This window comes from Chiloscyllium punctatum, chromosome 5 (genome assembly GCF_047496795.1).
Source record: "Chiloscyllium punctatum isolate Juve2018m chromosome 5, sChiPun1.3, whole genome shotgun sequence".
NCBI lineage: Eukaryota > Metazoa > Chordata > Chondrichthyes > Orectolobiformes > Hemiscylliidae > Chiloscyllium > Chiloscyllium punctatum.
In genome coordinates this window covers 112,388,145-112,412,083 of record NC_092743.1, presented here as the reverse complement: position 1 = coordinate 112,412,083, position 23,939 = coordinate 112,388,145, and the positions used below count along the sequence as shown (strand labels likewise).

General features: G+C 38.5%; 1 protein-coding gene across 19 annotated transcripts in view; it reads right to left on the bottom strand.

Annotated features, from left to right (window-relative positions):
* The window catches only part of lrrfip2 (leucine rich repeat (in FLII) interacting protein 2), a 162,816-nt gene that overhangs the window by 5,755 nt on the left and 133,122 nt on the right, over window positions 1-23,939 (bottom strand). For 12 of the 19 annotated variants that reach the window (XM_072571052.1, XM_072571058.1, XM_072571070.1 and 9 more), the window contains 7 exons: window positions 23,165-23,257; window positions 21,704-21,796; window positions 21,171-21,263; window positions 12,242-12,374; window positions 9,529-9,578; window positions 7,352-7,472; window positions 6,248-6,327 (listed from right to left, as the gene is read on the bottom strand). In XM_072571052.1, the coding sequence (XP_072427153.1) occupies window positions 6,248-6,327; window positions 7,352-7,472; window positions 9,529-9,578; window positions 12,242-12,374; window positions 21,171-21,263; window positions 21,704-21,796; window positions 23,165-23,257 (663 nt within the window). The remainder of the gene's footprint in view (window positions 1-6,247; window positions 6,328-7,351; window positions 7,473-9,528; window positions 9,579-12,241; window positions 12,375-21,170; window positions 21,264-21,703; window positions 21,797-23,164; window positions 23,258-23,939) is intronic. The other 7 variants (XM_072571065.1, XM_072571063.1, XM_072571069.1 and 4 more) reach the window with 2 other exon arrangements.

Here is a 23,939-nt window from a genome sequence, read left to right as displayed (position 1 = left end):
TAGCAATTCTAGAAAATGTGAAAATATGCAAGTCCCCTAGGCCAGATAGGATTTATCCTAGGATTCCCTGGGAAGCCAGGGAGGAGATTGCCGAGCCTTTGGCTTTGATATTTATGTTGTCATTGACTACGGAGTAGTGCCAGAAGACTGGAGGATAGTAAATGTTATTCCCTTGTTTAAGAATGGGAGTAGAAACAACCCTGGTAATTATAGACCAGTGAATCCGTTGTGGGTAAAGTGTTGGAAAAGGTTATAAGAGGTAGGATTTATAATCATCTAGAGTGGAATAAGTGCATTAGGGATAGTTAGCACGGTTTTGTAAAGGCTGGGTCATGTAACACAAACCTCGAGTTCTTTGAGATTGTGACCAAACAGGTGGATGAGGGTAAAGTGATTGATGTAGTGTCTATGGATTTCAGTAAGGCGTTTGATAAGGTTCCCCACGGTAAGCTATTGCAGAAAAAACAGAGGCATGGGATTGAGGGTGAATTAGCAGTTGGATCAGAAATTCTGGAGTTCAGATATGAGTGGTGTACCACAAGGATCTGTTTTGTGGTCACTGCTGTTTGTCATTTTTATAAATGACCTGAATGAGGGTGTAGAAGGATGGGTTAATAAATTTGCGGATGACATGAAGGTCGGTTGAATTGTGAATAGTGCTGAAGGATGCTGCAGGTTACAGAGGGACATAGATAAGCTGCAGAGCTGAGCTGAGAAGTGGCAATGGAGTTTAATGTGGAAAAGTGTAAGGTGATTCACTTTGGAAGAAGCAACAGGAATAAAGAGTACTGGGCTAATAGTAGGATTCTTGGTAGTGTAGATGAGCAGAGAGATCTGTGTCCAGGTACATAGATCGCTGAAAGTTGCCACCCAGGTTGATAGGGTTGTTAAGAAGGCATATGATGTGTTAGCTTTTAGTGGTAGAGGGACTGAGTTTCAGAGCCATGAGGTCATGCTGCAGCTGTACAAAACTCTGGTGTGACAGCATTTGGAGTACTGCGTACAGTTCTGATCACTGCATTATATGAAGGATGTGCAAGCTACGGAAAGGGTTCAGAGGAGATTTACTAGGATGTTGCCTGATATGGAGGGAAGATCTAATGATGAAAGGCTGAGAGACTTGAGGCTGTTTTCGTTACAAAGGAGGTGGTTGAAAGGTGATTTATTAGAGACATTAAGATAATCAGAGGGTTAGATAGGGTGGACTGTGAGAGCCATTTTCCTCGGATAGTGATGGCTAGCATGAGGGAACACAACTTTAAGTTGAAGGGCGATAGATATAGGTCAGACGTCAGAGGTAGTTTCTTTACTCAGAGTAGTAGAGGTGTGGAACACACTACCTGCAACATTAGTAGACTCACCAACTTTACAGGCATTTAATGATCACTGGATAAACATATGGATGAAAATGGAATAGAGTAGGATAGATAGGCTTCAGATTGGTTCCACATGTTGGCACAACATCAAGGGCTGAAGGGCCCCTACTGTACTGTAATGTTCTATGTCTGTGGTGTGTCAGACATCCTGTTCACTCAGAGCTGGCTCTGAGGGATCAGTCTCAAGGACTCTCCATGTGCAAATAAAGGATGATTAGGTGACAGGACATTGGCCTGTGGAATTATTTCACAAATTATGTCCACTGGCTAGGGATTCTAGAACTAGGGGACACAGTCTGTTCAGGAGAAATGTTAGGACATACTTCTATACACACAAAGTCTGGTAGCGTTTTGGAATTCTCTTCCACTGACAGCAGTGGATGCAGAATCAGTTGTTAATTTGAAATCTGAGACAGATACATGTTTCATGACCAAAAGACGTTAAGTGACTTGGGCCAAAGGCAGGTATATAGACTTAGGCCACAGATCAGCTGTGATCTCTCTGAACAATGGGGCATGCTTAAGGGATTGAATAGCCGACTCCTGTTCTTATGAAATTCAGACAGTGCCCCCCACACAATATGGTGTCAGGATAGTTTACGCCCGAAGGTTTCTGGAGTATAAAAGTTTATGATCTGTTGACTTGGAGGGAAGTTCATTACCTACAAACCTCTATTGATAGCTCAGAAGTTCCAGACTCACTTCCCTGCATCATATCTGTAATAAACATAACTAGACAAAGCATCGTATCTCTTGATATAAGTAGCACTTCAATCCATTATGATGGAGGAAATAATCAGCTCTTTGAAAACTTGAGATCTTAACTAGGGCAGACTTATTAAACTAAATACACCAAAGGATGGAAGAACAAGAGCTCAGCATGCTGATTCCCCCCATAACTAGATATGCTTTGATTGCAATTTTGCACATTTTTTTTAACATTTAAATTATTAATTTGTCTACAATTGATAAAACACATGTTAAATTCAGATATTCCAGCTGGGCCAAAAACAGTGCTGCGTGAAAACATGGCCTTTTGCCAAAGGGATAAGAGAATTTGCATTTCTTTCGGACATCTCTCAATAAATGGCTGGTAAAAGAAATGGAGACACAAAGAAACACTGTCCAATATTTTGACTTTATAGCCAAGAGACAAACTTATCAAATTTTAATCCATATCCACACAATGAAGGTTTGTGACATACTATAATTGGGAAATTTGGTTCTAAAACTGACAAGACCACATAGATTTAAGGCTGATGTGTATTTCTCTATTATATGCATTGAGGTAAGGACCTAATTTTAATTTCATTTTTGAGTTGTGGTGGAGAGGTTCTGGGAAAACTGAAGTTTTTCTTATATAATCTAAGTGAGGCTTTTAAAACTCGAAATGATTATGAAGAGAAAAGAAGGGTTGCTGCATAAGATTTCCTATGACATCAAAAGACAGAGACAGAAAGCAGTTCTTTTTTAAAGAAAGAATGTGCTAGAAGATTGTGCATTCCTTTTCAGGGGAGTGTTCAAATTTCTTTCAGAGAGAGAAAGGCTGGTATGGCCAGCAATCTGCAGAACAATCAGGGCAGAAGAAATAAAGTCCTCAGTGGTTTGGATGTTAGGGAAGGAGCAATAGGCAATAGATAATAGCGCAGGAGAAGGCCATTCAACCCTTCGAGCCAGCACCACCATTCATTATGATCATGGCTGTTCATCCACAATCAGTATCCTATTCCTGCCTTATCCCATAACCCTTGGTTCCATTATCTTTAAGAGCACTATCATCTCTTTCTTGAAAGTATCCAGAGACTTGGCCTCCACTGCCTTCTGGGGCAGAGCATTCCGTTTATCCACTACTGTCTGGGTGAAGAAGTTTCTCCTCAACTCTGTTTTAATTGGCCTACCCCTTATTTTTAAACTGCATCCTCTGGTTCTGCACGCACCCATCAGCGGAAACATGCTTCTTGCCTCCAGAGTGTGCAATCCTTTAGTAATTTTATAAGTCTCAATCAGATCTCCTCTTATCCTTCTAAACACAAGTGTATACAACCCCAGTCGCTCCAATCTTTCAACATATGATAGTCCCACCATTCTGGGAATTGATCTTGTGAACCTACGCTGTACTCCCTCAATAGCCAGAATGTCCTTCCTCAAATTTGGAGACCAAAACTGCACACAATATTCCAGGTGCGGTCTCACCAGGCCCTGTAGAGCTGCAGAAGGACCTCTTTGCTCCTATACTCAATTCCTCTTGTTATGAAGGCCAGCATGCTATTAGCTTTCTTCACTGCCTGCTGTACCTGCATGCTTTCTTTCATTGACTGATGTACAAGTACACCTAGATCTCGTTGTACTTCCCCTTTACCTAACTTGACGCCATTTAAATAGTAATCTGCCCTCCTGCTCTTGCCACATTTATCCACATAGAACTGCATCTGCCTTGCATCCATGCACTCATCTAGCCTGTCCAAGTCATCCTGTATTCTCATAACATCCTCCTCACATTTCACCCTGCCACCCAGAAACAGAAAGCTATGGAAGAGGAGTTTAAATGAGCCCATGTAAGAAATAAGAGCTTCTGTTAACATTTCAAAGATGTCAGAAACAGACATTGACTAAATGCAGAATTTTACTGGCAAGAAGCCAAATACAGCATGCAAATGGAAGAAAGCATTTTAAAGTGCAACCGAGTGAGATTTGAATATCTGTAAGTCTGTTGCTGAGGGTTGCAGAATTAAATCTTTATTTTTGATTTGTGTAATAAAACCATTTCAACTGGTACTTGTGTTGTGTAATAGTTTGTCCTTTACTTTCCTTGTGTATAATAAAACTTTGTTCTTTTGTTAAAACTATAACATATTCATAAGAGGCTGCCAACACACTACAATGATAAATAAAATTGAGAAAATAAAACCTGCACTCTATCAAGCCAGATTTCATTCTGGAATCTTACGTGTCTCGTATTACACATGTACCTTCAGAATTTGGTTAGATGAATGAGTGTTTAACGAGTAAGGCAACGATAGCCTTTCCAAATATACAAGCCCAGAAAAGTTAAATAGGATTAAGTATCCTGGGCGGATTAGCAAGGACGATGGAATAAATGTGACCCGAGAATGGACGTGCCTTGACACAAAGAGTGATTGATGAAAAAGGAACAAAAATAAAAGTTAAAAATAAGAAGTGGTGACTTAATATAGGGCAGTATTAGAAGACAACATACATTTAAAAAAATTAAACATCTACACATAAACAACCGTCTCTTATTTTCCATGGAGATTAGCTAACTCAACACAAATGAGAACCTGGATCTTTCTGGCTTGTAAGTTTGAGCACTACACTATACAGAACTCCATGAATGATCAAGAATTTGAGTGAATAGACGTACCTTTACATATAATAACAAATAAAAACAATGCAAGTTTTTTTTCAGCTGGACAGTGCCAAAACATGCTTCACCAAATAACTTTTCTGCACATCAGAGGAATATGGTATCACAGTCTTAACTCAGTCATGTATACCTTTGGCCTCATACGAAATAGACTTCTACAGACACCAACATAAATTGAAGATATTTTGGTCATTTAGTTTATACTTAAAAATGGAATAACCCATGGTACGTTAGTGGAACAAAAAGCAATACAATATTGACAATCATTTCACGAATATGTTCATATTTCAAGTTTTAATTACCTATATGTATATCTTAATATTAAATATTGCATACAAACCAAATTACAACAATGGCAACAGAAATGATACTAAAAATACATTGTGTTCCATCTTCAAGTTGCTATAACAGAGGTTTTGAGAAACCTAAGTTTTGAAGGATTGTGGAAACTTCTGGAATGTCACTGTGGGCATTGGAAATTTTATTTTAAACAAGGCTTCCAAGGAATTACATATCTTGTGAAACCTGGTTGTTTTACATGGAGTATTTAAACAAAGTGGTTTGAAGAGATTCTGATTTTTAATTTGATTGACATTTAATAGTGAGGGTGGGAAAGGTAGAGAGGGAAGAAAATAAGAGGAGCTGATCTCTCCTTTTCTGAAAAGAAAATCCTGTTTGTAAATTCAAGGTAAAAGCTAATTGTTATTTTGAAAGGACGTCTCCATATCATATTTCTTGAGCAAGCTATGTCTCCAGGACTCAAGGGGCAAAAGTGGGAGATTAGTGACTCGACCACTTATGCTAGGACATCACAACAACAGACTTCCGAACATTCTACACTTTTACCTTAAAGGATAACCTATTGAAAAAGTTTTTTTTTCAGAACTCCAAGTTGTACACAAATCCAAACTTCCCTCTTGTTTCCTGAAGAGAATAGGAAGTGTGCGTGCTTGCATGTATTTTGAGCATATTTAGAGGGATAATCATTTATAATTCTATATTTTTGTTTGTGTACATTAACCAATTATTGCACCTTGATTGAATAAGTTTGATGATAATCCACAGTGTTTATTAAGTGGCTATTACACTGTTTAATTTAAAACCAGACAAACATTGGCAATTTCAACATTTAGGAAAGTATCTTCATGTTGTGATCTGAGGAGTAGTGGGACAAGAGTGACAATGCACACCTCCAATTTTAACATTAGGCACACAGTTTAGCAGCATTTTTTTTGTTATTTACAGACTTAATGCTACATGCAGTGACAGATCTACCCCAGCTCGGAGTTTCCTTCATGAGATCACTCTCTAGCACATGTACTCTGTCATGTCATGCTGCATCAACATTAGCTCAATTCCTTAGACTCAAGCTATTAAATTATTATTCCACACATGCATTATACAATAATTATTTCTGCACAACTGCAAAAAGAAAATTGATAGCAATTTTGAGATGCAAATACTCTATGGTATGCCAGATACTCACATTTTGTTCAACAGTGGCAATGTCCTGTTCTGCCTTAGAGAGTTTAAACTTGTATTCACTCAACTGCCTATTTACATCTCCTAAAAGTAAACAATAAGGTGATATTACACTAAGCAACTCAACAGCATATGGAGCTGCTTGACAAGATTAAAGAAAAAAATACTGCAAACTGAAATTGACAGAGGGGAAACAAGTCATCAGCAAAGACTGAAAGTCATGCTCAAAGTGCCTATTAATAACTTAAGCTGACTGTAAAAGTATCTTGTGCAAGAAACAGTAATCTATTAAAAATACATACCCCCAATTACATGCCCAGAATCTTTCCATAATGGAATCACTCAAACTGTTTTCAAAACACTTTAATATTAAATAACTTTAGGGTGGCACAGTGGTTAGCACAGTTGCCTCACACGGCCAGGGATGCTGGTTCAATTCGAGCTTTGGGTGACTGTCTGTGTGGAGTTTGCATGTTCTCCCCGTGCCTGCGTGGTTTTCCACTGGATGCACCAGTTTCCTCCCACATTCCAAAGATGTGCAGGCTATGTGGATTGGCCATTGGAAGTGAGAGATTTGGGGATAGGGTGGAGGCCTGGGCCCAGGTGGGATGCTCTTCAGTGTTGCTGCAGACTCTATGCGAAACCTTCACTGCTCTCCATCCCAGAGGGTTATGGATGCAATATGATTTGAATATATTTAAGCTGAAAGAGGTATATTCTTTCCCTTTCAGGGAATCAAGACAAATGGGAGTGTGCAAGAAAGGAGAGTTGGATACAAAGATCAGCCTGATTGCACTGAATACAGATCAGACTTGACAGGCTTTATGGTCTTCTGCTGCTCTTGTTTCTTGCAATGTGCTCTTGCATTAAATTCCACCCATCCCTGCAAACACAGTTAATTGAGTAAGGATCCCTTGGCATACATATAGCTTGCTTGCACTAACCAGGTCAACAACTTGGGCGAAGAACCAGAATCTGCAATGGTAGCTGGAACTATACCCTAGCAAACATCAGAATTTTCAAATGTCGATGGGTTAGAGAAGCCCGATACTTAAACTCTTTATTTATCAAATAACAGATGTGACAGCATTTGATCCCATGAACTCACTCTGCATTTCTAGAATTTGTAGATCTGTGCCATTTTCTAGTCGATCAGAATCGGTGAGCACATTTTCAATCCTAGAGTTCTTTTGTTTTTCCTCTTCCAACTGCAGTTTCAGCTTTCTGATCTACCAAAAGCAAGTAGCCAAAGATTAATATGATTCAAAAAATTGAAGTAGTCAAAACATACATTTAGAATGGTCTAAGTAGGTCACATAACTAAATAACTCTCGTTGAGGAATGTAAACACATCTATTGTTTGTGAAGAAAACTTAAATACTGGAAAACTCTTCTGGCAAATAAATTTCACATTGACCACATCACTGCCATAGCACCAACTTCAAGATGCTGTGGTTTTAGAATGAAGAAATGTTGAAAATCATTAATGGCTTGTTATAATTAGCTGAGAATACTACTTCATCTGTGGTTCAAGACTGATCCTAGGTTTCTAACACTTCACTTTGCTCCTCTTGTGTTTCTATCCATAGCCCAATGCAGAGACCAGTCTGTTTATTTCTCCACTACTACCAAGTCCTATAGTAAGTTTGCTGTATTATAGTAAAACAAAGAGGAGACTTTGAATAAGTGACTGACATCCTGAGAAAAAGAATTGAATAATTCGCCAATATGATCGGAGCAGTACAAAAGAAAAGTCTGGAACAGTAGAAAATGCTGAAATAACATTTTAGAATGGAAAACAAGTCAATTGGGTATAACCATTAATACTGGCAGAGAGTAATCTGCCAATTGTCAAGAAGGGCAGGTTAGTTTCCTTTTGCTTTGGGAAAATAATGTATTTCAAAATCTAAACAAAAATCACAAATCAAAGCTCTCACATATAAGTCATTGACCCTTCCTCACATCCCCAGGAAACCTGAGTGAAAAATTGACAAATGAGATACGAATGAGAGTGACCGTATACTCTCAGGTGGTATTTAAGACATTACACCATTTCACATTGCGCAACCTGGGAGAAATAAATCATCCACACTATCATTAGCAGAATCTACCATTACATTTTCAAAGTGGACATGAAATTTGACAAGCTAACATGAATATGACCAATGACTTAAAGAATTTGTACTGTTTAGATCATTTATGCCAAACAAAACATTTACACATACTTTAAACACTCCCTAATTAGAAATAGAACAGTCAAGATTGCATCACCACTGAAATGATGAAGCAAATCAGCCAGGTTACATTTAAAGATAAGTTAGGTTAAATGATCAAAGTTGTTCAAGGAACAGACAAATGTAATTTAAAAAAAGTGTCTGTTTTGTTCTTTACAACCAAAATATTTTAAAGAAGATACTTCTGCAGAAAACCATAAGAGTAGTTTTGAGGTTTAGTTCAGAGCAAAGAACATCTCTTAATACCTGCCTCTTGATGTCTTGGAAATGCTGGTGCATTCTGCTGCAAATGCTGTAGGTACTCACTGTAACTGTATGGTAGTGAGTTTCAGAATCTTGAAACAAAGAATTATGACATACATCTGTCAGAAGAATGAGAGACTGGAAGAAAACTTGGCAGATAATGGTATTCCCATGCACCTCCTGCCCTTCAGTTCTCTCGAAAAAGCCTTGGCAAGTTGCTGTAAGCCATGCATTGGATACTGCACACTGCAGTCACAGTGGATGCTAAAGGTGGTGGATGAACAATCAAGTGGGCTGTTTCTGCTTAAGTATCAAAGCTTCTTAAAATGTTGATATAGCTCCAGTCTAGTATCTTAGTGTTTTATTCCCTTTAGTGGAGACGTTTTTCAAATGATGTATTTATTCATGATACACTGGAATGATATTTTGATGAAAGCATCAACATATGAACAACTTATGCACTGTGCAATTCACTGCATGCAAAATATTTTGGGATGATCCAAAAAAACTGATAGGTTTTGCCACAAATGCATGACTGTGTTTCTTGTTCTCAAAGTTACAAATATGTTGGGAATCCAACTCTTTCCAGTGGAGGTGTAAATGTGACCAAACAATACCACACATACATAGCATATCAAGGCACAAAATAAAATTTCCTACTAGCATTGCCTAACTTCAGAATGGCAATGCTAAGTTGAGCCTAAATATGCAAGTCAAAGAGCAGAGAACAAGGTTTCCTTTATGATACTGCATGATTTTTGTATTATTTTGCTTTACTTCCCAAACTGCAAGTGTTTAAGTTAATTACCTGTGCAAGCAATTCTTCCTTTTCATCAGCCAGTTTCATTAGCCGCACATCTAAAACATAAGAAAACACATGTAAAATAATTGCAAGCTTCAAGGTCAAAAATAACCATGTTAACTCATTACTTGAGCAAGTTGGATAACTTGAACGTCCTTCAAAAAGGAAAATGTTGGAAATCAGAAACTTAAAAAAAACAAAAATGCTGGAAATACTCAGGAGGTCTGGCAGCATCTGTAGAGAAGAAAAATAACCTAACATTTCAGGTGAGGGACCTTTCAGTTCCAGGCTAAGGATGCATCTGAGCACTAAATTTATTGGCAGGAATGACTACTGCACAGTAATTTGACATTAAATACTTCAAATCACTGTGCGGCACTGTCATGATAAGTGGGGTAGATTCATAACAAACCTAGTGTTTAAAACTGGACATTCGCAAGGGTATAGTGACCATTTGCAGAAGAACTGTACTTCTGTCATCTCATGGCCTGGTATATCCCTCAATCTACCATTACCATAAAACTTGGTTCAAAGAGAATTATAAAAGAGCATGTCAGGACCAGGACTAGACATGCCTAAAAATCGTAGTACTGCCCTGATGAAGCTAAGCCTGATAAAACTGGCATTTGAATCAGAAAAAGAAAGCTGTGTAAAAGGCAGAGTAGAGCAAGTTCAAAGCAACAAATTAATCCACTCAAACACTCATAGGGCACATCCAGTATGATGGAGGTCAATGCAACAACTAATAATAGTAGTTGGCCTTATTCTTAATGATGGGAGTAAATTACCCCAGCAGTCTATGTCCATGATCAGCGAAGGAAAAGAAGGTATCAAACTCAAAGGCAGTGATAACAATAGGCATTTTTTCAAAAATGCGTTCACAGGATGTGTGCCACTTTCTAAGTCACTATTTATTGCCCTTCACAAGTTGATGGCATGCTTCCTTCTGGAACTGCTTTAATCCAAGGTGGGGGGGGGGGAAGGTAAGGTATGTCCAGTGCCATCTGGGAGGGAGTTCCAGGACTGTCTCATTATAAAAGGAACTGTGATATAGTCCCAAGTCAACATCGTGTGTGGCTTTGAAGGAACTTGCAGGCAGTGGTGCAGCCATGCATCAACTTCCCTTATTCTTCTCGATGGTCATTGATTTGGAAAACACTTTCAAAGGAGGGTTGATGAATTGCTGAAATACATCTTATGGATGCTACAACCTGTTGCCAACGTGTGTTGGTGGTGGAGTGAGTGCTTGTTGTTGGAACTGCTCTCATCAAGTCAAGTGAGGTGTATTCCATCACATTTCTACCTTGTGCTTTTGGTGCATAAACTTCGGACAGTCTGGAGACGAGTTACTTGCCACAGAATTCTGAGCCTCTAAACTACTTTTGTAGCTACAACACATATGTGGTTGGCCCAGTTCAGTTGCTGGTCAATGTTAATTCCCAGGATGTTGTTAGTGGTGGAATTCAGTACTAGTAATGGTTTTGAATGTCAGGGAGAGATGGTTAGATTCTCTCCTGTTGGAGATGGTCATTGCTTGACACTTGCCACTTAGTAGTCAAAGTCTGGATACTGTATAAGTCTTGCTGTATATTACAGCATACAAAAGTAATAGAAATGCAGGACTATAGGGATAGGATAGTGGGGTGGGTCAGTGTGGGATGCTCTTCAGAGGGTCAGTGTGGAGTCGACGGGCCAAATGGTCTGCTTCCACACTATAAAGATTCAACAATTCTAAGAGAGGGCATCTGCAACTTCCTTTCCAAGCAATACTAACCTGTTGTCACAAACTTTGAACACTAACCTGACCTGTCAGTCCCGGAGTCAAAGTCCTGGAGCCCCTTTTCTAGCAGCACTGCAGCTAGAAATATACCATGTGGACTACAGTAGATCAATAGAGCAATTCACCACCACAAATGCTGGCCTTCTGGGCGATTAATTCCACAAAGAAACAAAAGACAAGTTGCTCTCTTGTGGTTGTTTACATGTATCTGACTATTGCTGTGGCAGTTGTGAAAAATGTAGTGCTGGAAAAACACAGCAGGCCAGGCAGCATCCGAGGAGCAGGAGAATCGACATTTCGGGCATAAGCCCTTCTTTTCTCATGTTCCTAGGATGCTGCCTGGCCTGCTGTGTTTTTCCAGCATCACATTTTTCAACTCTTGTCTCCAGCGTCTGCAGTCCTCACTTTCTCCTATTGCTACGGCAGGGCTAACAATTAGTTAGTTTACATGTACAAAACAGGTTGTTTTTATGATGCCATGGGAGAATGATCCACCATCGGCTTGGAGTTCCAAGTTCAAAATCCATCTCATGACTTGATGGTCAAAAATGATGCGTTTTTTGTGGCCAAATAGTTTTGTTATCAACCTTTTTTATAAACTTATTCAACATATGCCAATAATAGGTGCTAAAAGTGAGAGAAATCTCTGGTCAGCCATGTGCTGGAAAAGGTTAGAGCCTCCAAATCATCACACAGCTCTGGAATACTAAATGCATTTAAAAATTGCATGTTCCAACATAGTTTGGAGTTGCTGAATGAACTATGTTGAGTGTGTTTTGGTGTGTACCAGTATGACAAAACTTGCTATTCTGACTTGAATGAGATAACTAAGCTACCCAGCTGGATTAAATATTTTACAAGTAGACAGCAGCTAAGATAAGACTTTTAACAGTTAAGCTCTATTGTTTGACTTGGGCGGTATAGTTGAACAAGCAATACCTAGTGGTCCATCTCCTGCACTTTCAAGCACGTGAGCAGCCTCTTGAGACACAACTGTTATAGCACCAACAATTGGTTCATGATTCACATCACCATTAGGTGTGCCTTCTGGGATTATAACCAGACCATGTTTCTGAAAGATAAAAAAAAGATTGAAAATGTCAAGTTCTATCATGCAAGTATCTTCAATTTTCTATGGTCCACAAAACTGCTAACCATACTGCTTTATTTCAGTCTGTTAACTTGAGCTGTGGAATATGTTTTATGTCACAAGCAGAATGTAACAATTATTTTTAACGAAAAAAATGAGATAATGAAAGTTACCAAGTGAACTTAGCAGAAGCAGCTTCACCTTTTTCTTGTCTTTTAAAGCTATAAATTTATCAAATAGCTTAAAAAAAAGACACCTTAGAAAAAAAATTCAACTCTCAGATTTAAACAATCATTGGGTCACTTGCAAAATTAAAATAGTTAGTTAGGAAAGCCAGGCTTGGTATCTTCATTTAACTAATTGAAATTAACAAAATCAAATGTGACCAGTTACAATATTGCTCAAGGACGTCAATGATAAAAATGGAGCTTTCCTTGTTTTCTGGTTGGCAAACATAACTAAGCAGAAAAATAGAAATTTCAAGGCATGAATTAAGCTGATTAACAAGTGAAATTAAACCATCCTAAATATTCAAGGCTATTGGCAATCTCAAGGCTGGAACTAAATAGTTGAGTGGTGGCACTGTTAATTAAGGACAACAGCGATAAAAGACCCGAGTTCAGAAGATCAAGATGTAGAACCAGTTTGTGTAGAGATGAGAAATTGCAAACCAAAATGACTTGTAAAAGTAATTTCTATGTCTCTTAACAGTAGCTACACAGTAGAACAGAGTATACAGGATGACATAATGGTGGCCTGTCATAAAGGTACTACAGCAATCTTCAGCAAATTTAGTCTTCATATGGATTGGATAAATTAGAACAGAAATAGTAGCCTGGAAGATGAGTTCACAGTGTTTTTGGGACAATTTCTTAAAGCTGAAAGTTTCAGGGCCAACCACAAAGCAAGATATTTTAGACCTGATAATATGCAATGAGACAAGATTTTTTAATGATCTCTCAGAAAAGGTACATCCAGGCAAGAATGATCATAATGTCACTGAAATTTCATATTCTGTTCGAGGACAAGTGCTGAAAGTCAAAAACTAGCATCTGAAACTTTAAAAAATTCAAATCTAAGGGTCTGAAGAGAGTGCTGACTGAAGTAAACTAGGTAAATAATTGAAAGTTTGAGAAGCAGCTGCAGACATTTGAGGATATGTTCCATAATTCTCAGTAAAGCAAATTCTAGAAAGGACAGCCTTAGTTGATGGATGCACCATCCCTAGTTAACCAAAGTAAAGATATTATCAAATTCAAAGAAAAAACATACTATACTGTGAAGGTTTGTGGCAGGTTAGAAGATTGGTCAGGTATTACAAATTAATAATGAGCACAGTCACATATTATGGAAAGGTAAAAACAATGACTGCAGATGCTGAAAATCAAATACTGGATTAGTGGTGCTGGAAGAGCACAGCAGTTCAGGCAGCATCCAGTACATATTATGGAAACACAGCCTTCAGTCCAACCAATCCACACCAACCATATTCCCAGATTAAGCTAGGCCCACTTGCCTGCACTTGGGCCATATCCATATCCCATATTCTATTCGTGGACTTATCCAAATGTATTAAACATTGTAACTGTACCTGCATCCACCACTTTCTCTGGCAGTTCATTCCACACATGAACACTGGAAAAAAAGTTGCCCTTCATATCCTTTTTAAACCTTTCTCCCCTTAAAAGCGTGCCGCTCATGATTTCATATACCTTTGTAAGGTCACCCTTCAACCTCCTATCCTCCAAAGAAAAAAGTCCAAGCCTTTCCCATGATGTTCAGACCTCAAATCCTCTATTCTTGGCAACATCCTGGTAAATCTTTTCTGAACCCTCTCCAATTTAATATATCCTTCCTATAACAGGGAGACCAGAACTGAACATAGTATCCAGAAGAGGGCTTACCAACGTACAAGCTCAACACAACATCCCCAATTCCTATACTCAGAAGGTCTGAGCATGCTACATGCCTTCTTAATCACCTTGCCTACCTGTGACGCAAATTTCAAAGAATTATGTATCTGAACCACTACTTCTTTCTGATCTACAACACTATCTTGGGCCCTACCATTAATTGTATAAGTCCTGTTCTTGTTTGTATTATCTAAATTAAACTCCATCTGCCACGATATCATCAATTTTTGTGTCACATGCAAGCTTACTCACACTATGCCTGCTATATTCTCATCCAAATCATTTACACAGGTGACAAACAGAAGTGGACCAAGTACTGATTCCTGTGGAAGACCGCTGGTCACAGGCCTCCTGTCTGAAAAACAACCTTCCACCACCACCCTCCGTCTCCTACTGTAAAGTAAATTTGCGCCCAATTAGCAAGCTCACGCTGAATTCCATGCAAACTAACTTTATTAGTTAGTTTACCATGTGGACCCTTGTCAAAGGTTTTACTTAAGTCCAAGTAAACAATGTCTACAGATCTGCCCTCAATCTTTTGGTTACTTCATGAAAAAAACTCATTCAAGTTTGACACACATTTCCCTCGCACAAAATCATGCTGATTATCCCTAATCAATCCTCGCCTCTCCAAATGCATGTAAATCCTACCTTTCAGAATCACCTTCAACAACTTATCCACCACCAATGCCAGACTCACAGGCCTATATAGTTCCCTGGCTTCTCCTTTCTGAAACAATGACACGATAGTAGCCAGTCTCCAGCCTTGTTTATAGACTATACAAATATTTCTGCTAGGGTCAAGCAATTTCCTTCCTAACTTCCCACAAAATCTTGGGATATGATATATCAGATCCTGGAGATTTATCTACCTTCAATTTTTTAAGACCTCAGCACTTCCTCTTCTGTAATGTGAACCTCGTTCAAAGCATCAGAATTTATTTCTAGCCTCCATTTCTTTCTCAACAGTAAAAACTAACGCCAAGTATTCAATTAATATCTCCTGAGGTTGAATACAAAGATGACCTCATTGATCTTTAAGGGGTCCTACTCTTTCACTAATTGCTCTCTTGCTCATATCCCCTCTTTGCTTTACGGATTTCCTTAAGAATGCTCCTACTCTCTTTATATTCTTCAAGACATTCAGTTTTTGAGTCACCTGCAAGCTTACGATGTGCATATCTAAGATTCTTTTTTATTCTTGACTAGAACCTCAATATTTTTACTCATTCATTGCTCCCTGACCTTACCAGCCCTACCTTTCACTGTAACAAGGTCATAATGTGTCTGAACTCTCAATCTCACACTTTTGAAGACCTCCCACTTGTCTGCTGTACCTTCACCTGCGAAGAGTCTACTCCAATCAACTTTTGAAAGTTGTTTCATACCCTTAGAATTTGCCTTACTCCAATTAAGATATTAAAAATCACAACACCAGGTTATAGTCTAACAGGTTTATTTGGACTATAACCTGGTGTTGTGAAATTTTTAACTTTGTCCATCCCAGTTCAATACCAGCTCCTCCACATCATGGCTTCCAATTAAGAACTTTAACTTTAAGAAAGATTTATCCTTTTCCATAACTTTTTAAAAACTATTAGTGTTATGTTAACAAGTCCCAGTGTTCCCCTACCAACACTTCAGTCACTTGCTCTTCCTTGTTTTCCAGGAGAAGGTGAAGTCTTGCTATTTCTCTAAAATGGCCAAAAAAGTGAGTGGAAAAAAAAACTAAGAGCTTGAGAGAAAGCTAGCTTGAAATATTAAAAAAACAGAACTCGTACAAGTATTTTAGTAACGCTATTCCTTGAAGGATGAGAGTGGGGAATTAATACTGGGAAACTGGTACAATTTTGGCTGACTAATATTAAGTTCTTCAATTCCTCACTGTCATTTGTTCTCAGTATCCTTGGAGGTTCATGGATCTTCCTCTGGGAAGACAGACACTAAGTATTTGTCTAATTTCTCTGTCGCTCCCTCACTCCATTATGAATTCTCCAGTCTCTGCCTGTAATTGGGCTCACACTGCCTTTGACAATCTTTTTGTTATGTATGATAGAAGCTTTCACAGTTCATTTATGTTTCTCACTAACTTACTTTCATATACTTTTTCAATTTTTAAAAATTAGTTTCTTGGCGATTTTTTAAAAACTGAATTTTAAAATGCTTCAAGTTCTCAGGCCGATTAGTTGGTTTTTGGTTTATTACACTCCTCTTCCTTTGAACTAATATGATGTCGTTAGTCATGGCTGGATCACTTTTCCTGTTGGGTTTTTGTACCTCAAATTGGTAATTTTGCAAACCATGTACCAATTGTTCAAATGTTAGTTATCGACAATCTACAATCGTTAACTCTTAACAGTGTTTCCTAATCTACAAACAGTCAACTTCCCTTTCAAACCTTTGTTGTTTCCTATGTTTAGGCATATGAAGAGAAATACAATTAAGGGAAATCTATAGATTTTGAACCATCTATCAAAGTGGAGTAAAGATTACAACACAAAATAAGGGCTCATGGTGGTGAAGGAGTGGAGTGTGAGGGCATGGTTAGCTAACAGGAAGCAGATTAATGATTAATTTTCATGTTGGCAGCTGTTATTCATGGCAATGCCAGAGGAATCTGTGAGGAAGTCTCAACTATTAATAATTTTTATCCATGATTTGGATGCTAAATTTACTGATGGCACAAAGGAGGAAATCAAATTGCCAAGAGAACACAAGATGCCCGCAAAGGGGTACATGTAGATAGATAGAAGTTGGCAAAAAAATGGTTCATGTGGTGTAATGTCAGAAGTATATGGTTGTCAACTCTGGCAGAAAGAACAGAAACACAGTATGTTACTTTGATGAGAACAGACTGTAGAACTCACCAGCAGAGAGAAATCTGGGGGTCCTGCTATATGAACCAAAGTGTTGGTAAACAAGTATAGCCAATGATTTGCAAAACAAATAGAGTGTTAGCATGAGCTGTAAAGGGAATAGAATATAAAAGTAGCTAAGTGTAGGCTGAATAGGTAAAGGCTCTTAAATTAGACCACATCTGGGTGTTGTGCGTGTAGTTTTAACCTCCTTATTTAAGAAAGGATATCACTGAATTAAACCCAGAGATGGTTCACTTGTCTGATTTTTGGGATGAAACAGTTATTTTAGGAAGAAAGGCAAACAGGCTACACTTACACCCATTGGTGTTTAGGAAAAAGAGGTGAAACATAGAAGATTCTGAGGGGACTTGACAGGATGCTGGATGGGAAAGTCTATAATTAAGACAAATAATGGAAAAATTGGGAACATCTCATTCAAAGACTGAGATAATCAGAAATTCTATTCTCAGAGGACAGTTAAGTGTGTAGAATCCTCTCCCCAGAAAGAAAAGAAGGATTCAGCCATTGACTATATTCAAGGCTGAGTTAGATAGATTTTCAATAGATAAAATACTGGATTAGTGGTGCTGGAAGAGCACAGCAGTTCAGGCAGCATCCAACGAGCAGCGAAATCGACGTTTCGGGCAAAAGCCCTTCATCAGGAATAAAGGCAGTGAGCCTGAAGCGTGGAGAGATAAGCTAGAGGAGGGTGGGGGTGGGGAGAGAGTAGCATAGAGTACAATGGGTGAGTGGGGGAGGAGATGAAGGTGATAGGTCAAGGAGGAGAGGGTGGAGTGGATAGGTGGAAAAGGAGATAGGCAGGTAGGACAAGTCCGGACAAGTCAAGGAGACAATGCTGAGCTGGAAGTTTGAAACTAGGATGAGGTGAGGGAAGGGGAAATGAGGAAGCTGTTGAAGTCCACATTGATGCCCTGGGGTTGAAGTGTACCGAGGCGGAAGATGAGGCGTTCTTCCTCCAGGCGTCTGGTGGTGAGGGAGCGGCGGTGAAGGAGGCCCAGGATTCCGCCTCGTAACACTTCAACCCCAGGGCATCAATGTGGACTTCAACAGTTTCCTCATTTCCCCTTCGCCCACCTCATCCTAGTTTCAAACTTCCAGCTCAGCACTGTCTCCTTGACTTGTCTGGACTTGTCCTACCTGCCTATCTCCTTTTCCACCTATCCACTCCACCCTCTCCTCCTTTACCTATCACCTTCATCTCCTCCCCCACTCACCCATTGTACTCTATGCTACTCTCTCCCCACCCCCACCCTCCTCTAGCTTATCTCTCCACGCTTTATTCCTGATGAAGGGCTTTTGCCTGAAACGTCGATTTCGCTGCTCATTGAATGCTGCCTCAACTGCTGTGCTCTCCCAGCACCACTAATCCAGTATTTGGTTTCCAGCATCTGCAGTTATTGTTTTTACCTCCTTTCAATAAATAAAAGTCAACAGGTATGAAGACAGATATGAAAGTGGAATTGAGTCCCCGAACAGATCAAGTGGCAGGCTTAAGAGGCCAAAATGACCTAGCCATGCTCCTTAGTCTTGTGTTGTGCTCAACCACTTTAGTTTGCCATATACATATAACCTGTTTGGCACACAAAAAATCCATCTTCAGAAAGACTTGATATAAAGGAATCCAAACAACAAAAATAGATGTTAAACAGATTCAAATCTAAATAGACTTCTTAAGCTAATTTTTCTGTATCAGAAATAAAACTATTTCAAGTGAAAAAAGAGCATGAGACACCATTATGTGGGGTATAATAAACATTTACTTTCAGATACATGAAAAACCTTTTAAACAAAGTCAGATATTTGAAGTTGGTTCATTCATTATGTTGTTCATTGATGTAAAGATCAGCTGTTGACCAATTTTACTCATGTCGTTCCTCTTGTAGAAGTTTATCACAACAATTTACAACAGGTGTGTCAAGATAACGGTCAGTTACACGGAGAGAAACTGATGTCATCACTTCTTCTCCAATTCTCATGTTAGCTTATGACTCAGTTTTAAAATCAGTGCCATAATCTTAACGTTTTTTATTTGGAGCCATTGCTTTTTTTCCCCCCCATGATCCACTAACAGTCATTCATTTTTCTCCTGGCTATCATAGCATATTTTGTAGATATTTAATTTTCTGATTCTTAAGTTTTCCATCTGCTTGGTTTTCTTCCTTGCTTTGCTGATTCTCAGCATACATCAGTAGTTCATAAGGAATCTTAAGGATGAACATGACGAAACACTGTCCATTTTCTGGTATTTGCTCCACCTTCATGCCGTTTTTATCTTTAATAGTTACAATCTCTATTTTAAACAATTCATTTATCTCTCCAATTCAGATGCAATCATGGATCTAGATTCTGCAGAACTTGTATCACTGGGCAAACTCATTAACTCATGAAGCTGGCAAATATCACATCTGAAAAAATATGAAGTATATGATCAAGCAATGGTGATGTGAGGACAATACCTCTTCATGCAGTGAAGACTGAGGGGGGTATGTAATGCACAGTATGTAGTGGAAGTAAATTTAATGGAGGCATTCAAAGGGGAATTCGCTTATCTGAAGGGAAGAACACAGAGGGTAATAAGGAGAATGTGGGGAAGCACTAGCTAAATTGCTTCTTCAGAAAGCCAGGCAGGCTTAAATGGTCCCCATGTACTGTAACCATTCTGTAATTCTTAGATTTGGGCATGAACATCTGTAAAACAGACACTAAATTGAGAGTGTTGTACGTCAAACTGAGTAGATCCAAAATATTTGTAAGATTTAGATATTTGAGTTGATATCCAAATGGCAATCAATGTCCAATTTCTGAGGTGAAGATAACATTGGTCAATAATGCCTGGAGTTTAAAAAATTGTTATCCTTGTTTTCAAATTCCAATATAGTCTTGTCCCTTCCTACTTCCTTCAACCCTACAAAATCCCTGTGGGAAGGCTTAAGACTGAAAGGTCGATTCTCCTGCTCCTTGGACGTTGACTGACCTGTTGTGGTTTTCCAGCACCACACTTTTCAACTCTGCTCTCCAGCACCTGCACATGTCACTTTCTCCAATATTTCTATGTCCACCTAATTCAGGTCTCTTATTCATTCCCAATTTTTATTTGTATTTTTCCTCTCATTATTTGTGGCTGTACCTTGACCCCAAGTTCTGGAACACCCTCACTGCACTGAGAGAGCCCCCATTACCTCATTGTCCATCTTTAAAATAGTCCTCAATTTCTACCCCTCAGTTTTTAGAAATCTGATTAATACCTCTTTACATTTCCTGATACTATAATTAGTTATATAATGCTCCTACAAAGCACCTTGGAGCATTTCATTACATCCAAGGTGCCACAAATATACTAACAAGTATATATACCGCTTGCAATGTGGACGTAAGCACAAACAGCTTGTCTGAAGAACCCATCTTTTACAGTGATACCAGCTTCTCAGTACTGTCACTACACACGATCTGTAAGGTTGAAACGGCTGTTTATTGAGACTTAGGTTTTATTAATATTAGAGGATGTGTTGCACTCATTTACAAAGCACAGATTAGTTATCACACAAGTTTAGCTAAATAGTGCTGAAATCCCAGAACGTGAAAAACTGAGATAATCAAATAGTGACAACAAAGACAGCTCAACTACATAGCAGTTAGATCCGGTTTCACCAAACACGAACAACAAAAATAAGCAGATGGAGAACACCAGAAGAATGATAGGCAAGCTGACTCAACAAAACTGCACTAAATGAAAATGTCAAGAAGAGTCAGTTAAAGAAAAACTAAACATTAATCAATGAGACAAGCAAAAGGTTAATGAAAGTTTCTAAAACTAAAAAAAATGCTAATTTTCTATTTCATTGTTTCACAGGGATACTTTTACTCTACTTTTGATGCTTCATTATTCAATTCTAAGTTACCACACTTTTTATTACTGCAGAGTTCAACTAAAATCCCAAATAAATCAATCTACACACTGTTTAGCCTAAACCATACACATTTCCTACCTTTGTTTTTTCCCTCAGATCAGCCAACTCATCTCTTAGTTCATCACGCTCATTCCTAATGCAGTCAAAGTAGTCTTTCTGCCTCTCTAGAGCCTGAATACAGGGCAGCAAGTGGGATAAAGAACATTGCAGAGAAAGAAAATATATGTAAATTGCAACAAAGATATGAATATAGCAGATAAGACAAGAGGGCAAGAGCAACAGGATGAAGTTTGGAAAAACTAAATCTCAGCTTCAACTATTTCTCAAGATTAACTTCTCTGACTTCATAGTGCACAGCTATTGTAATGTGTCACATGCTTTGAGATACTTATGCAAACAAACCCCAATAAATCTAAGCCATTCACAGTAAACAAAAGATAAATCACAACAAGCACTTACACTAAAGGTATTTGCAATAAGGCAAGTTTGTCTGTTGCTTCAATTGATAGTGTATCATGCTCTGACATACTGAATAGAGAATGGGACATCACATTTACTAATCAGGCAACAAAGAACACCCCATGCAGCCACTGCTCAATATGACCGCCTACCCCAATTTTTTTGTCTTTCCAGTTGACAGTTTCCTGCAGATCAAACACATCCCTGGTGAGGGTGTCCACCCTTTGCTGCAAACACTTGTTTTCCTACAGAAAAAGCCACAGTCGAGGAAAGGAAATTCAGCATTGGTTGGAGCAAAGACAGATTAGGTAGTTAAAGTAAAAGGGATGAATTTACAGGATTCAACAAAACAAATATTAGGCCATAACAGTGTACAATATAGTAGAGGATGCAGAAAGATGAACAAAGCAAATTTTAACAAGAAATGCAAATCTGTTATATATCAGATGGCATAGACTCCATTGTACAGTAGCCCTCAATTAAGTAGCTAGAGTTCATTGAGGAAGGAAGTCTTTTTTTGTTTACTGGCTGCTGAACTAGGATGCAGTTATAGATTACAGACTTTAATAGTGTATGGATAATTTATGATGGCCATTTTTAAACCCATTAAAATGCAGTTAATGCAGCTCAAGATCTGGAATGCATAAACTTACCCAACTTGTCTCAATTATTAGAGTATTTCATCTCTGGTGCATCTAAGTCGATCTGAGATACATAATGTCCTTGATTGATAAAGATGACAGCAGTGGAAAGTACAAGAAAGATTCAGGACATCCTACAGCTAGGGATTCCTACATTTATTGTTGAACATAAGCATTTTTATCTTTTCTGTTCAATGAGTTTGCTTAATAGCATTTCATAAGAATTGTCCACCTTACTTGCTGCTTCAGATTATATATCGAATATACTCAAGAAATAGTTGAACTTTTTTGACTACTTTTAAAGGTTAAATTTATGGGGTTGACTATTACATGGATACTACTTTTGAGGGACTGAAATTCATGTCCGTCAAAATTCATACTGTTAGCAGAAGCCCAACTGATCTCTAAACCAATAAAACGAATTATGGTAATTCTGAAAACCTGGAGAAGAACACAACAGCCAGCGAACTGGAAGACCAGAAGTGGAGCGGAACGACTGGCAGACTTAAAAGCTGGAGTGGGATGTGATGGCCAGTACATTGACTCATAAACAATGATCTATTATTCGTGAAGAACTACAGTCAATTTTTAGATGAGATATCTGGAAAATTCTAAATTATTTGGCCAAAAATACATGAGTTCGACTATTACTTGAGTACATACGGTAGTGAATACACTACACAGAAGTTAGCATCAGCTGTGTTTAATCAGGTTTCTGCTATGCTATTGCAAAACTTCATGATAGTAATCTTGGGATAGTAATCGAATTCTCTTCTTTTGAAATACACAGATTCTCAAAGTATTCAGCTCACTGGCTATGGAAATTCAAAACTTAAGATATGCACAGGACAGTTACCATCTAACTTAGAGAAGTCAAGAATCATGGGCTAATGATGGAAATTTATTTCAATTAATTTAAGCAGACATAAAATAACATGAAATCAAGAGTACAGGCCTTCACCCTCCACCTACCTCAATAAGTTCATCTCTTTGCTGAATACCCTCTTTAAGTTCTTCTATTTTGTGCTGTTGTACACTACACGTATGCTTCTGTCGTTCCAGTTCCTAAAAAACATTTTTTTAAAAACTTAGTCACAATTTAAGATTGTCCATCATGCTCTTTTCGCCCCCCTACAAAAAACTCATTTTTTCCCCTGAACATATTAATGATTAGATCATGACATGATAAATACTACTGTGGGATAAGGTCATGTTCTTTCAACCCTGGGACTTGAGTTATATATAGCCAAAAAATTACACTCACACAAAGTATTATTTTGACTAACATGGACTGGCAGTCCGGATTAGTGGTCACTGCTGAGAGTAATATAATTTTATCCTTTTCTCCTTCCCTGAAAATGTTGAATCTTTGCTCATGTGGAGGAGATTCAGCTGCACCTAATGTATTAAGTGTTGTATAACAAATGTAAACTGGGGTTTGGGGTCCAAAGTGATGCCATTTATCCATAATTTAGTAATAGTCAACTGAGTCACAGAGTCTTAGAGATGTACAGCATGGAAACAGACCCATTTGGTCCAACCTGTCCATGCCGACCAGATATCCCAACCCAATCTACTCCCACCTGCCAGCACCTGGCCCATATCCCTCCAAACCCTTCCTATTCATATACCCATCAAAATGCCTCTTAAATGTTGCAATTGTACCACCCTCTGCATGAAAACATTGCCCTTTATGTCTCTTTTATATCTTTCACCTCTCACCCTAAACCTATGCCCTCTAGTTCTG